This window comes from Convolutriloba macropyga, chromosome 3 (genome assembly GCF_964194025.1).
Source record: "Convolutriloba macropyga chromosome 3, txConMacr16.3, whole genome shotgun sequence".
NCBI classification, from domain to species: Eukaryota; Metazoa; Xenacoelomorpha; order Acoela; family Convolutidae; genus Convolutriloba; species Convolutriloba macropyga.
The window spans coordinates 20,436,029-20,451,754 of record NC_134470.1 but is presented as its reverse complement, the minus strand read 5'-3'; the positions used below and the strand labels follow the sequence as shown (position 1 = coordinate 20,451,754).

The 15,726-nt window shown below is 35.4% G+C and overlaps 1 protein-coding gene across 1 annotated transcript in view; it reads left to right on the top strand.

Moving 5' to 3' along the window:
* Positions 1 to 15,726, top strand: part of LOC142336564 (uncharacterized) — a 41,174-nt gene that overhangs the window by 21,060 nt on the left and 4,388 nt on the right. The window contains exon 3 of the mRNA XM_075385473.1: positions 4,889 to 5,062. Within this exon, the coding sequence (XP_075241588.1) occupies positions 4,889 to 5,062 (174 nt within the window). The remainder of the gene's footprint in view (positions 1 to 4,888; positions 5,063 to 15,726) is intronic.

Sequence of the window (15,726 nt, the reverse complement as noted above, 5' to 3'; positions counted from 1 at the left end):
GAAAGCTGAAAAGGAATTTCCACCAGGCAGCAAAATCCTAAAATATATGCAGCCTTCCTAGATGAAGAAAAACTTTTTCGCGCCGAAGGTGAAATAGGCAGAAGTCAATTGAACTTCAATGCAAAGCATCCAATTTCGCTACATTGGAAACATCATGTGTTTGAATCACTCTTGCTAAACGAGCACAAGGACAATCAACACGAAGGCACTGAGCATGTAAGGAACCCTATTCAGCAGAAGATGTGGATCCTAAGCATACGAAATTTTTTGAGATCAATCAAGAAGAAGTTCTCTACCTGCAGAAAAAGCAGAGCTAATCCGATAGCACCAGTAAGGGCCGATCTACGAGAAGAGCGGTTAGATACTTCAACAGCCTTTACAAACGTTGGAGTTAACTACTTTGGCCCTTTCACTGTGAAGATCGGGCGAAAAAAACAAAGCGAAAAGCGAAGGTGTTGTCTTCTCACTTGTCTAACTATGAGAGTGATGCATATAGAATTAGTACCAAAGTTGGTCACCGATAGTTGTCTCAAAGCACTTATGAGATTTTTTGCACTCAGAGGCAAACTGAGTACAATCATCATTGACAACGAGACCCACTTATTTGGAACTGAAAGAGAGTTTGCAGAGTACGTTGCGATATGGAGCAAAGACGGGATCGAAGAGCATCCAATTCAAGGAGGAATCAGATGGAAGTTCAACCCACCCGTAGCACCTGACTTTTGTGGAGTATGAGAAAGGCTGGTCAGAAGTTGCAAGAAAGCAATTTATGCAGTGTTGGGTAACAGATCAGTCACAGAGAACGTTCTTTGGACAACGATGTTTAATGTAGGAGCAGATAGCGACTGCAAGGCCGTTGACTCCATTCAGTTCAGACGTTAATGACTTCAAAGCGTTGACCACCAATCATTTCTTGCTTAGCAGCAAGAACGTTTTCTTACCCGATCTACCATGCGCAGAAGAGTTTGTCGATCATCGAAAACTCTTTCGACAAACTTAAGACTATGCAAATCTCTTTTGGGACAGGTAAAGAACATCCGCCAACGTTGAATAACCGGCAAACAGGGCTATCTACGCGAACGAAACCCTTAAAGTAGGCTATCTTGCTTGGTTGATCGAAGACAGCGATCAGCGTGAATATTATAATCCAAGTAAAGTTACGGAGACCAACGATTGGTCTGAGGGTGTGATTCGATCAGCGATAGTTCGAACGAACAACGGTGTTTCCAAGAGACCACTAGTGAAACTCGCACCAGTACTACCTGGAAGAGAAATTTTCGTGATGGAACACAGGGCCGGCAATGTGGTGGCTGAGCTTACTAACTCAACAACCAAAAGAATAGCGCTTCAAAGCCATTTCAAGCAGTGAAGCTAGCATAACATGACAACCAATTTTTAATGCTAAATTCGATCGAAGTCATATGAAATTGTTCACTTTGCTCAACTTTTATATTCAGTAAGTATTTTTAGTACGCAATCAACGTACATAAACTGAAACTCAGACCCGTACCATCTCAACACCAGCAAAACAATATTACGATTTAACAATATTGCATTAGATTCTTTGTGGTTGGTTTGAGAACCAAACTGTTGTTGATACAGATTTGACAAAACCTCTTCATGATTAACAAACTTCCCATGACCTCAAATTTACACTAAAGAGATGAGCTTATGGAAAACTGCATTCATTCTGTCGACAACTTTATCCACAACCAATCAGATATGCAGTTTTCATATGTAAACCCACGTCACTATCGGCATAAAAGAAGCTTGAAAAGCTACCAACAATCAGTTGAAATCCGCATTTTTGGTTAATTAAAATTGACATACAGTGCGTCTTGAGGCACGCTACTTGAACGCTATATTACTTGTTTTTGTGTCTTGTTTTTTTAGATCAATAATTGTGATTGTAAAGGCTAACTCTACTCACACTTATTGCAAATAGAATTGATCTTGAAATTCTCAAATTGCAGAACGAAGTTCTAATAAATTCGGTTTCAGAGCAGATAGAATATTCGTTCTTGTTTCATTCCTATACCAATTGCATGCGCTGACTCTAGTTTCTTGATTGGTAAATCTGAGATCTTGGTAACCAAGAAACACCAGGCTTTGTATTTTACCCATGTATTAAGATTGGGCATAAAAAACAAAAGCCAGGCCCATTAATATAGTTCAAATTGTGTTCAAATTCTTTTATCATACATTGCCTCTGCAGTTTAAGCGAAAACTTTAAAAACTCATAACTTTGCAACTAATTGTTTTTTAGTTATATGATTACTTCAAGCGAAGTAATTTGTTATACAGCAAAACTGAATGATTTGTTATTGAGACTAATCGAGCAACAAGTAATGCACCGGTAATCTACAGGATTGCGGATAAAACAGTTCTCAAATTTTAACAGCGAAAACACAATAATGAGACAGATTTGAAACCGCTCAAACGAACTGGGCAGTTCAAAGTTTTTCTTGCCTTTGATATGAGAGCAGCCGTTGCAATGTCCAATCTGTTTGATCTATTCTGCTTCGACTCTTCCCAGCTCCCCAGGTGAAGAGCCCTTCACACATAAAAATTGCTTCTCAAAACGAATCGCATTCTTAGAAATTAGAAAAGCCTAAAAACACTTAGACTTCACTCCACAAAACCCCAATTTTTTTACTCCAATTCCTGTGTTTTGATGTGACAAAACTCAATTCAATATTGTAGTATGCCATGCAACAACACAATTTTTGTTAGTTTTGTCTTCTAAAGCACTGGCAGGGATAATGGATCCAACACATTAAAGATGGGGCAAATAATATCCTAATTTTTTCATACAACTCATTACTCAACAAAAATTCTGTTAGTATGCGCAGTCTCATGAGTGTTACGATTATAGATGGTGAGTCATCAAGCTCCAAAAAGTGTGCAAAGTTATGGTATTCTTACCGTCAAAAAAAGAACGGAAATCCCAAGATCGTCAATTTTAACAGACGTTAAAAATAAGAACATCAGCAAAACCTGGGTCGGGAAAAAATCAGAAAAATCAAAAAGATAAGCTGTGAACAGTTGCTTTCTTTTCACCGCAATTTTTGTACATAATTTTGCTGTGAAATATAGTGAAATTTTGTAATTTCACCGCCAGAGTAAGCGATGAACTTACAAAAATTCACCACATTTAATCTCTTTCAAATTAAAGGCCTTACATAGATTCGACCCTCTCACCTCCTGCATGTCAGTCACTTTTTCTTCCACTGCGCCACCCCTCACATACAACAATGACATTTGTTCTGAATTTAAGACAAATTCACTCTACTTTCTGAAAAACACGCGCGTTGATTATTTGTAAGATTAGTGGTGAAACTACAAATTTTAGCGGTGAAATGTGGTGATTTTCTGTAAGTTCACCGCTTACTCTGGTGGTGAAATAACATAAATTCACCACATAAAAAGATTCAGAAAGATGTATGTTTTTTCGTGGGTAAATTTTCCGTTCGTCTTTTGATAAATGTATCTTAACTTCGATGGACAAAAAACAATTCGAAGCATTTTCAAAGTGATGAATTTTTGTAATTTTACCAATACCAGGGGATAATTTTTATTTCACCGCATTCACCGTCTGATTTATGTCATTTCACCGCATTCACCGCTTATCTTACAAAATTCTCCACATTCACCGTTTATCTTACATTATTTTCCGTTAAATGGCAGTAACACTTCGACTCAGGAATGGTTGACAAAGAAAGAGGCCGTTGTTTTTTTCTGTTTCGGCACCAGCAGCTTAGGGGGCATACCACTTTTACGCACCTCTAGCTTTGTTTACCAACATTTATTGTATCTTTTCAGGTTGACCATAGCCTGAACAATGTTGGCTGCAATGATGGTACGACGGTAAAGTTTCAGAAGCAAAAAAGTGGCTATAGTCACCAAAAAAGAGCAATGCTGCTCATAAAAAGATCGGTCTGAAATGTGGGGAATAATAAGGAAAAGGGCAGCTGAGAACAGGCTACTGTAGGCATAGCGCTGTTCCGCTGCGATTACGCAGAAACCACAATTATTATTATTCTTAATTATTTATCTTTTCCTTTTGTGCCCCCGTACGTTATGTCCCCCCCCCCGTTTAGAGCAGGTACCAGTACATATTAAGAATCTATTTTGTTTATTATACCTCCCAGTAATTTTTGTGCGCCCATCTGCAGTTTATGTGTTGTTATATAGCACGTTACCATGTACAAAAATAAAAGGGGACTCAAACGGATGAAATCCCTCATTTTATATAGTAACGCGCTATATAGCAACTTATAATTCAAAACGCTCACGTGCACATTTTAAAATGCCGAAAGTCTACAGTGCCAGAAGTTAAAATGTCAGAAGTTGCTACTTAGCCAGAAGTTGACCTCAGTTGACTTTCGTCGTTTTAAAACATGCGCGTTTCGTGTTTTAAGCATGGTCACGTGACTCTGCAGAAGTCACTTCGAAATTCTGACTTGAAACATTGGGCGACAGAATAGAACAAACATCAATCACCTCGTCTTCAGAGTCAGAAGTCAAAATTTTGCCGAGAAATAAGTTACTTCCAACTTCTTTTTCCATTACCGCATATTTTCTCAAAAAGAATTTTGGCATCCATTCTAGAAATAGATACACTTAGTCAAAGTTGCCGAATTTTTCTCTGCTCTAAAGATGCAAAATATAAAATTCCTACATCTAATAGCATCATTGTTCTGTGCTGTATACTTTGCACAAGCGGAAAAACACAAAAATGGGATCTATTCTGCATCACCCCCCAGCTTGGTGGGCACATAACTTCTAAGCCCCCATGCTAATTTTTAATTCGTAATGTGCTTATTGTGTTATAACAATACAAAATTTATAAGTAGGGGCATTAAAAAAACACTTTGGGGGACCGCAGACAGAATAGATCTAAAAATTGACAAAGCAAAAACTCTTGTCATCAAACGAGATGATGCAGAATACAAGATCCCGTTGATGGAGAAGAACTGTGAGGCATGCACTAAAGAAGCGGCAGAATTCAAGATGTACTACAGACAAGAGGGTGAACCAGACGATGCCATCGTTAAACATTGTACGTAAAACAAAAGGGACTTTCCTAACATAGCCCTCCAATTTAGTTGGCATAAATGTATAACCCCCTAAAAACCTTTACACTCCCAAATACCGTAGTTTCATCGTAAGCGGTTCGAGATGTTAAGTCAGAATTTGAAGTGACTTCTGCAGTGTCACGTAACCAACTTCTGGCACTACAGACTTGCGACATCTTAAAATGTGCACGTGAGTGTTTTAAACACACTGAATATTAGTTCCTCAAAACCGGGACTTCTGTAGAGATTTTGAGCCTTGAGAACTTCTGGTTTTGGATATTGTTATTGGTTATTGAATCAGATTTCCTTTTTTCAACAAAAAAATACTGGTCACGAAATCCCACCACACATTTTGGTCTTTCCCGTTATAGCCTCCTCTCAATTTAATGGTTTTATAACTTATAGGTTATATAAACACGAAGGTGGGGGGGGGGGGGGTGGTGTTTTTGTAGGAAAGGAAAACTGATTCAATAACCAATAACAATAGCCCCGACCAGAAGTTCTTAAGGATCAAAATCTCTACAGGAAAGTCCCGGTCTTGTGGCACTAATTTTTAACTGTGTAAAACAACCGATTAGAGTTAAAACTACGAACAAATTTTGGTTTTAGAACATTACTGTTAAGCATTACGTGGCCAATTGTCGAAAAATTAAGTTTATATACTCAACTTTGTCGGGCTTTTCCATGGCCTAAGATTAAAGGGATCTATTCTGTTTTCCCCCCAGCTTAGTGAGTATATATCTATTATGACCCCCCCCCTAGTGTTATCTTCTTACAAAGTAACGTGCTTTATAACAACATAAAATTTGGGGTCTTTCCCATTATAGCCCCCCCCCCCCCCCCCCAGAAAATTATAGCCCCCCCCCCCAAAAAAAAATCAAGTTATAGTTAGGGCAATGCTTCACTTGAGGGATTATATTATACTCTTGAAAGAGCGCTATTGTTTCCCAATTATGTTTGCAGGTTTCTACAATTTTCATTAAGTTCATAGGAGCCATTTCGTATTATCTCTGTAGCAGCTGAAATGCGGTTACGAGAAGTCAACTAAAATCAATTATAATGGGCAAGCCCATGTCATCATCCGGCGGCTCGCCTACAATGATTTCTCATTTTGTGTTAAAGAAGTGGTTATTAATTTCAGTGGCTCGCCTACATCGATTTCCGATTTTGTGTTAAAGAGGTGGTTATGAATTTTCATCTGGGGAGGGGGGGCTATAGGTTACATGCCCACTAAGCTGGGGGGGGGGGGCTATAATGGGAAAGACCCAAAATTTGGGATCTTTTCCGTTTGTGCCCCCCCCCAGTACGTTATGCTCCCCCCAGTTACAGAGCACGTGCCATTACATAGTAAATCACTATGTGAAAATATGGCACGTGCGTCTGGGGGGTGCAAATAATATGCGCCCACTAAGCTGGGGGGGCACAAACGGAAAAGATCCAAAAATTTGTAACGGGGGGTCATAAAAAACACAAGGGAGGGGGGACAGATTAGATCCGATTAAAGTTGTAAGCTTGTGTGATAAGATGAGTGATAGTAATCTAATTTAATTCAAATTTGCCTTATTTTAACCATTTCACCTGGATGCACACTAAGATTCCCTCACACACGAATCTTTCTCCTTTAATAAATTTTCACGCAATAGTTCGTTTGAAAAAAAGCATCTCGTGTGATTTCATCTCGTGTGATTTCGTGTGTTCTCTGTAACTGGGGGGCGCATAACGTACTGGGGGGGGGGGGGGGGGGGGCACAAACGGAAAAGATCCAAGATTTGTATGCCTGTTGTGATTAGCAATTACACCAATTTTCGTATGATAGAGCGTATGGGGTAATTACTCGTTCTGAAGTTTCGGTCTGCATCTTGTGTTCTCTAGTTACACTTATGAAAAGTCATGACATCGAAGAGAATGTAAAACCTCTATTGAACTCTCAGCTTGGTTTAAGTTGTGAAACATGATTTTCTCGCTTGTATCAGATTTTCTGGGTTTTTTGGGGTCTTTTTTTCGCCCCAACAGTGCTTTTTATGACCTCGTTTACAAATTATGTGTTGTTATATAGCACCTAACTATATAAAAATAAAGCACTTGCGCCTGGGGGTCATAAAAATATGTTTTCCCAATAAACTTAGGGGGGACAGAATAGATCTTGTTTTTGTTTAGAAAACCAATTCTAATACAAATAAGAATCGCATAAAACTTTATTGTAGACACGCTCCGAAACAGATAAAGACCCAGAAAAAATTGTCTCAGTTCTTATAATGCTAGCAAATTTTTTTATAGGCTACCTAGAAAAAACTTGATGTTCGACGCTTCAAATACACCTCATGTGATGGCAGTTAGTTTGCTACCGCTCTATTCATTTGAAGATAAATGACAATGCAGATAAACACTCACAAAATAAGAATCAAGCAAAAATGATTAGAAGTTGAACGGAGAACATCTGCAAAGTATATGTAAGGCAATCGAGAATATTTAGAGCTCGAGTTGCTTTGTCATGATCCCGATCTATGCGTTAAATCTTAAGATTATTTAAGTGTTTCAGCTTAGTCTCAAGAATGTACTGAACAAATTTTGGGCAATATATTTCGGGGCAAATTACATTCTCAAAACATTAAAAAACGTGTTTTTCAAAACGTAAAACTTATTGAAACATTTTTTCGAACGTTGACCACAAAATGCTGAGCAAATGACCTTACGAGTAGTACAAGGTGAGCACGAGAGGGGGATTAAAGTATGTACGTATGTATTAACAATAGGTATAGCCTTTTTTCATCCAATTCAAAAGATGTAACTAAAAAAAGTGAGAACAATAGACCCGTCATCTTATCATAAATATTCTGGGCTAATTATTGTAAGTACCCGAGGGGAAATGCAGTTGTGATTTTGAGTTCTAATGCACTTCAGATAGTCTTATCTAATTATTGAAATGTAGCTGCAGAATTTTTACTTTCATACATTTCATTCGCGCAAAGGTTTCACCATTATAATTTATTCGAATTTACTCAATTTTGTGCTGATATAAGTAAATTTTGCCAATATTGCCATTTTTTGTCTAAAATACTCAATTCCTCTAAAAAAACAATTATTGTCAAAAATGCCAAATTCATGGCCAAATATTGCCAAAAATACCAATTATTGCTCATTTCTTGGCAAAAAAGCCCAATTCTTGGCAAAGAATAGCCAATTATTGCTAAAATTACCCAATTATTGCCAAAATACCCAACTATGTCAAAAAATACGCAATTTCTGCAGAATATTCCCAAGTATTGCCAAAAATACTCTATTATTGCAATTCATGGCAAAAAATAAGCAACTCTGACCAAACAATACCCCATTTTGCTAAAAAAAAACAATTTTTGCCAAAAAAACCCATTTACCATCAAAAAATAACCAATTATTGCCGAAAATGCCCAATTAATGCCAAAATACACAATTATTGCCAAAAACTACCCAGTTCTTGCCAAAAAATACCCAATTCTTTGCAAAAATTTCTCAATAATTGCATTGAAATGCAGAATTCTTGGCAAAAACCCAATTTTTGCAGAAAAATACCCAAATCATGCCCAAAAATGATCAATTTGAGCGTACAATACCCAGTTTTATAAACATAATCTGACAAATTAGCCAAAATTGAAAAAAAACTCAATTTTTTCCTGAACTGTTCTGATTTTCTGCCATTATTCCTACGATACCCTAGATTTCTGCATCAAAAACCGCAACCGTACACATTCTGAAGTCTTTATTGTTACGAAAAAATCTCACGTAATCCCATTAATGTCAAAGGTGGTAAAAGACCTCTGCTTTGTGAGGTTTCCACTCTCATGCACTTCAGCTAATCTTATATACTTAATAAATTATGTCTGCAGAAATTTGTTTGCATTCACTTCATAATATAAAAGATTTTGAACAAAAAATATCAATTTTTATGTTTTTGTTTTTGCATTTGTCAATTTTTGTATGGAAAATTTTTAATTTAAGTTTTTGAAAATATCTCGATTTAATTGTTCATAAGTTTTGATAACTTTTCCATTTGTGCCCCCCAGCTTAGTGGGCGCATATTATTTGCACCCCCACACGCACGTGCAAAATTTTTACATAGTAATTTACCATGTAATGGCACGTGCTCTGTAACTTGGGGGCGCATAACGTACTGGGGGGCACAAACGGAAAAGATCCAAGATTTGTATGCCTATTGTGATGAGCAATTACACCAATTTTTGTATGATTGAGCGTATGGGGAAATTACTCGTTCTGAAGTTTCGGTCTGCATCTTGTGTTTTCTACTTACACTTGTGAAAATTCATGACATCGAAGAGAATGTAAAACCTATAACGAACTCTCAGCTTGGTTTAAGTTGTGAAACATGATTTTCTCGCTTGTATCAGATTTTCTGGGTTTTTTTTGGGTTCTCTTTTATTCGCCCCCACAGTGTTTTTTATGACCTCGTTTACAAATTATGTGTTGTTATATAGCACCTTACTATATAAAAATAAATCACTTGCGCCTGGGGGGTCATAAAAATATGTTCCCAATAAGCTTGGGGGACAGAATAGATCCTGTTTTTGTTTACAAAACTAATTCTAATACAAATAAGAATCGCAGAAAACTTTATTGTAGACACGCTCCGAAACAGATAAAGAAACAGAAAAAATTGTCTCAGTTCTTATAATGCTAGCAAATTTTTTTATAGGCTACCTAGAAAAAACTTGATGTTCGACGCTTCAAATACACCTCATGTGATGGCAGTTAGTTTGCTACCGCTCTATTCATTTGAAGATAAATGACAATGCAGATAAACACTCACAAAATAAGAATCAAGCAAAAATGATTAGAAGTTGAACGGAGAACATCTGCAAAGTATATGTAAGGCAATCGAGAATATTTAGCTCGAGTTGCTTTGTCATGATCCCGATCTATGCGTTAAATCTTAAGATTATTTAAGTGTTTCAGTTTAGTCTCAAGAATGTACTGAACAAATTTGGGCAATATATTTCGGGGCAAATTACATTCTCAAAACATTAAAAAACGTGTTTTTCAAAACGTAAAACTTATTGAAACATTTTTTTGAACGTTGACCACAAAATGCTGAGCAAATGACCTTACGAGTAGTACAAGGTGAGCACGAGAGGGGGATTAAAGTATGTACATATGTATTAACATTAGGTATAGCCTTTTTTCATCCAATTCACAAGATGTAACTAAAAAAAGTGAGAACAATAGACCTGTCATCTTATCATAATTATCCTATCGTAAGTACCCGAGGGTAAATTCAGTTGTGATTTTGAGTTCTAATGCACTTCAGATAGTCTTATCTAAATAATGAAAGGTAGCTGCAGAATTTTTACTTTCATACATTTCATTCGCGCAAATGTTTCGCCATTATAACATATTCGAATTTACTCAATTTTGTGCTGATATAAGTAAATTTTGCCAATATTGCCATTCTTTGCCTAAAATACCCAATTCCTCTAAAAAAACAATTGTCAAAAATGCCAAATTCTTGGCCAAATATTGCAAAAAATACCAATTCTTGCTCATTTCTTGGCAAAAAACCCAATTCTTGGCAAAGAATAGCCAATTATTGCCAAATTACCCAATTATTGCCAAAATACCCAACTATGTCAAAAAATAAGCAATTTTGGCAGAAAATACCAAAATATTGCCTAAAATACTCCATTATTGCAATTCATGGCAAAAAATAAGCAACTCTGGCCGAAAAATATCCCATTTTTCTCGAAAAAAATACACAATTCTTGCCAAAAATACCCATTTTCCGTCAAAAACGCCCAATTATTGCCAAAATACACAATTTTTGCCAAAAACTACCCAGTTCTTGCCAAAAAAATACCCAATTCTTTGCAAAAATTACTCAGTAATTGCATTGAAATGCACAATTTTCGGCAAAAAAACCCAATTTTTGAAAAATACCCAAATCTTGCCCAAAAATGATTAATTTGAGCGTACAATACCCAGTTTTATAAACATAATCTGACAAATTAGCCAAAATTGAAAAAAAAAACTCAATTTTTTCCTGAACTGTTCTGATTTTCTGCCATTATTCCTACGATACCCTAGATTTCTGCATCAAAAACCGCAACCGTACACATTCTGAAGTCTTTATTGTTACGAAAAAATCTCACGTAATCCCATTAATGTCAAAGGTGGTAAAAGACCTCTGCTTTGTGAGGTTTCCACTCTCATGCACTTCAGCTAATCTTATATACTTAATAAATTATGTCTGCAGTAATTTGTTTTCATTCACTTCATTATATAAAAGATTTTGAACAAAAAATATCAATATTTATGTTTTTGTTTTTGCATTTGTCAGTTTTTGTATGGAAAATTTTTAATTTAAGTTTTTGAAAATATCTCGATTTAATTGTTCATAAGTTTTGATAACTTTTAACGCAGTTCATAAGTTTTGATAACTTTTCCGTTTGTGCCTCCCAGCTTAGTGGGCGCATATTATTTGCACCCCCCAGACGCACGTGCAATATTTTTACATAGTAATTTACTATGTAATGGCACGTGCTCTGTAACTGGGAGGCGCATAACGTACTGGGGGCACCAACGGAAAAGATCCAAGCTTTTTATGCCTGTTGTGATGAGCAATTACACCAATTTTCGTATGATAGAGCGTATGGGGAAATTACTCGTTCTGAGGTTTCGGTCTGCATCTTGTGTTTTCTAGTTACACTTATGAAAAGTCATGACGTCGACGAGAATGTAAAACTTCTAATGAATGCTCAGCTTGCTTTAAATTGGGAAACAAGATTTTCTCTTTTGTGTCAAGTTTTCTGGGATTTTAGGATCTATTCTTCTGAGCCCCCAAATTTTTTATGGCCCTTATTACAAATTATTGGTCATATAGCTCCTTACTATTTAAAAACAATGCACTTGCCCAAGGGGATGATTAAAAAATGTTCCCAAAGGCTGGGGGACATCTTAGATCCGATTTTTGCTTAAAAAGCGAATTCTGATGCAAAAAGGAATCACAAAAAATTTCATTGTACACATGCTTTGAAACAGATAAACTCCCAGAAAAAATTGTGTGAGTTTTTATAATGATTGCAATTTTTTTAAAAAGCTACCTAGAGAAAACTTGATTTTCGACACTTGAAATACATCTATTGTGATGCCAGTTATTTTGCTACCATTCTATCTATTCCAAATAAATGACAATGCAGATAAAACACTCACAAAATAAGAATCAAACAAAAAAGGATTAGAAATTTTACGGAGAACATCTGCAAAGTATTTGTAAGGCAACCGAAAATTTTTTGCTCGAGTTGCTTTATCAAGATCCTGATCTATACGTTAATTGTCAAGATTGTTTAAGTGTTTTAACTTTGGTCTCATGAATTTATTAATCAAATTTTGGGCAATAAATTTTTGAGCTAATTACATGCTCAAACGTTAATTTAAAAATTGTTTTTTTCATCAAAACGTTTATTGAAATATATTTTCAAACGTTTTCCACAAAATTCTGAGCAAGTGATTTATGAGTAGTACAGGATGAGCACAAAAGGGGGATTAAAGGATGAAATTATGTATTATACATATGGTATAATCTTTTTTCCTGCAATTCCCAAAGATGTACCTAGAAAAATGAGAACACTAGATCTGTCATCTTATCATTATTACCGTGGAAAGTTATCGTAATTACCCGAGGCGAAACGCAGTTGTGATTTTCGGCTCTAATGCACTAGAGATAAATTTATCTAGTTAGTGAAATGTAACTGCAGAGTTTTTACTTTCATACATTTCATTCGCGCAGATGTTTCACAATTATAACATTCATTCATTCATTCATTTACGTAAAGAAAGTAATATTTTTCATGGAAATTCAATCAACTTTTTAAAAGAATTTACTCTATTATTTGCTGATATAAGTAAATTTTGGTATTTTTGCCACTTTTTGCGAATATACCCTATTCCTGTAAAAAAAATACCCTTTTTGCCAAAACTACCAATTTCCTGGTAAAAATGCCCAATACCTGGAAACAAAAAACCCAACTTTTTGCAAAAAATGCCCAATTATTGCCAAAAATACCCAATTCTTCGCAAAAAATATTTAATTCTAACCAAAAAATACCCCATTTTAGCTAAAAAATGCACCCACCATTATTGCCAAAAATGCTCAATTAATGCCAAAAAAACAATTATTGCCATTTTTTAGCAAAAGACAGCCAACTCTAACCAAGAATTACCCCACTTTGCTCAAAAGAATACCCAATTCAAAAAATACACAATTATTGCCAAAAATACACAATTTTTGAGAAAAAAAATTCCAGTATTGCCAAAAAATATCCAATTCTTGGCAGAAAAGATCCAATTGCCAAAAATACCCAATTATTGCCAAAAAATACCCAACTCTTGGCAAAAAATAGTCAACTCTAAACCAAAAATAACTCAATTTTGCTTAAAAAAATGTCCAATTTTTGCCAAAAATATCCAATACCGCCAAAAAATACCCAATTATTGCTTAAAATACCACATTATTGCCAACAATACACATTTCTTTTTGCAAAAAAATCCCCAGTTCCCTCCAATAAATACCCAATTCTAGGCAAAAAATGACCAACTTGGGCAGACAATACCCAGCTTCATCAACATATTCTGAACAATTAGCCAAAATTGAAAAAATTTACTCAATTCTAATTTTCTGCCATTATTCTTAGGATAACGTATTTTTCCGTATCAAAAACCGTAGCCATACACGTTCTGAAATCTCTATGGTAATGAAGAAATCTCTCAATGGATCCTATAAATTTTATTTGGGGGGGAAATGACCTCTGCTTTGTGAAGTTTCCGCTCTAATGCTTTTCAGCTAATCTTATATGCCTAATTAAATATATCTACAGAACTTCTGCTTTCATTCACTTCATCATATATAAGTTTTTGAACAAAAAAATTAAATTTGATGTACCTATTTTTTTTTCATTGGTGAGTTGGTCAGTTTTTGTGTGTAAAATTTTCAATTTAACCTTTCGAAAAATCTCAATTTTTAACTAAAATATATTTCAAAAATTGAATTTTACAGAAGGTTTGTAAGTAATGATGAAGTGACTTTGCTTGAAGTCAGTGAGATTTTCTGGAGTTTATCGAGAATCGCGAAGCAGAGTCACTAAACCATGCTTAAAACACAAAACACGCAAGTTTTATAATGACGAAAGTCAGCGAAATTCATCTTCTGGCTAAGTAGCAACTTCTGGCATTTTAACATCTGGCACTGCAGACTTTCGGCATTTTGGGCACGTTTTCTACTTTGTTTTCCACTTTTTTGTTTTTCTATTTTTCAGTTTTTGAATTTTCTATTTTTGAAAAAAAATGTTTTAATATATGTTTTTTTTTCAAAAAATTCTTCTACTATTTCAAAAAGCAATATTCCTGTTTTTAAGGCAAACATATACTTTGTATGATCTATTTTGAAATGAGTTGGGACCGAGAAACTCTGATCACTTTGTGTTTTAGTTATGCTAAGTGGTCTGAATAAATGCAAGGCACTCCGACTATTCCTTTGATTCCTTCATTGTCACTTCTTTCAACACTTCATTCTCATTTAGATTACGTTCCTAACAACAAAGAATTGAAGCTTAAATTAGTAATTACCGATAACAACATCGAATTATCCTTTGAGATGGATTGTACTAGGGTAACAATAAAAATACAGTCTACTAGCTTAACACTTGTAAATATTGGTGGAGAACTTTAGAGGCGCCTATACAACACAACCTCAATTTAGCTGAAAAAAGTTAACAATTCAGTGCTTTCTCTGACAACTTAACTTCAAACCATTGAAAGAATTCGAAAAAACAAGGGTTTCAACCTCTGAAAGACAAAAAATCTCTTCTAATCCCCAAATCTTGTGACATAATTCACTACGGTGAAGACATTTTCTCCAAACATGCAGATGTATTTCTTAAAAAATCAAAGACCTTCGATCTGCCTGATTTCCACGTCCTTATTTTTCCTCCTAAACAGAAAATTAACAATGATGAGAACCAATCAAATGTTCCTTTCTCGAACTACACGTGCTATAAGTCACATGTGCAATATAAGTCATAACAGTGATGTATCACCTTGTTTTCAATGATAAATTGTCTCTCATGTGACTAAACATTGAAAACTCATCTTTGACATCCCGTGATGTTAAAAATAGAAATGACACAATTAGTACGTCATGGTTCACACTCAATTTTCAATGATTACAAATTCTTTTATAAAATCTCGTTGATTACAAAATTTGTTTTTTGCAGTTGGTCTCGCTCTTACTTATATTTCATTCATTTATGTTCCACTTTCAATATACATTTACCCTTATCTACCCAAATTTTCGTATCTCTGTTTTAAAAACTCTCAATTAATTTACTTTCTCCCGCCACAGATGGATTGAAATTCAGACTCAGCTGACAGCAAAAACCCTACTCCTCCCATTCCGCAAACGGAGTCATAAAGTAGCCTCTCCAGTTAACTCTTTGGATGGAGTTTTTCAGTCCCTTTATTGTACTCCCGTTGTGTATAAGCTCCTGCTATGGAAAAAGGTTAAAGTTGAATTGCTTCAAAGCCCACTATAAATTTGCATACATTTTTGCACACTCGGATCTTTGTTTCACGAACTTCTGCATAACGTGTAAAAACAATTGAGGGA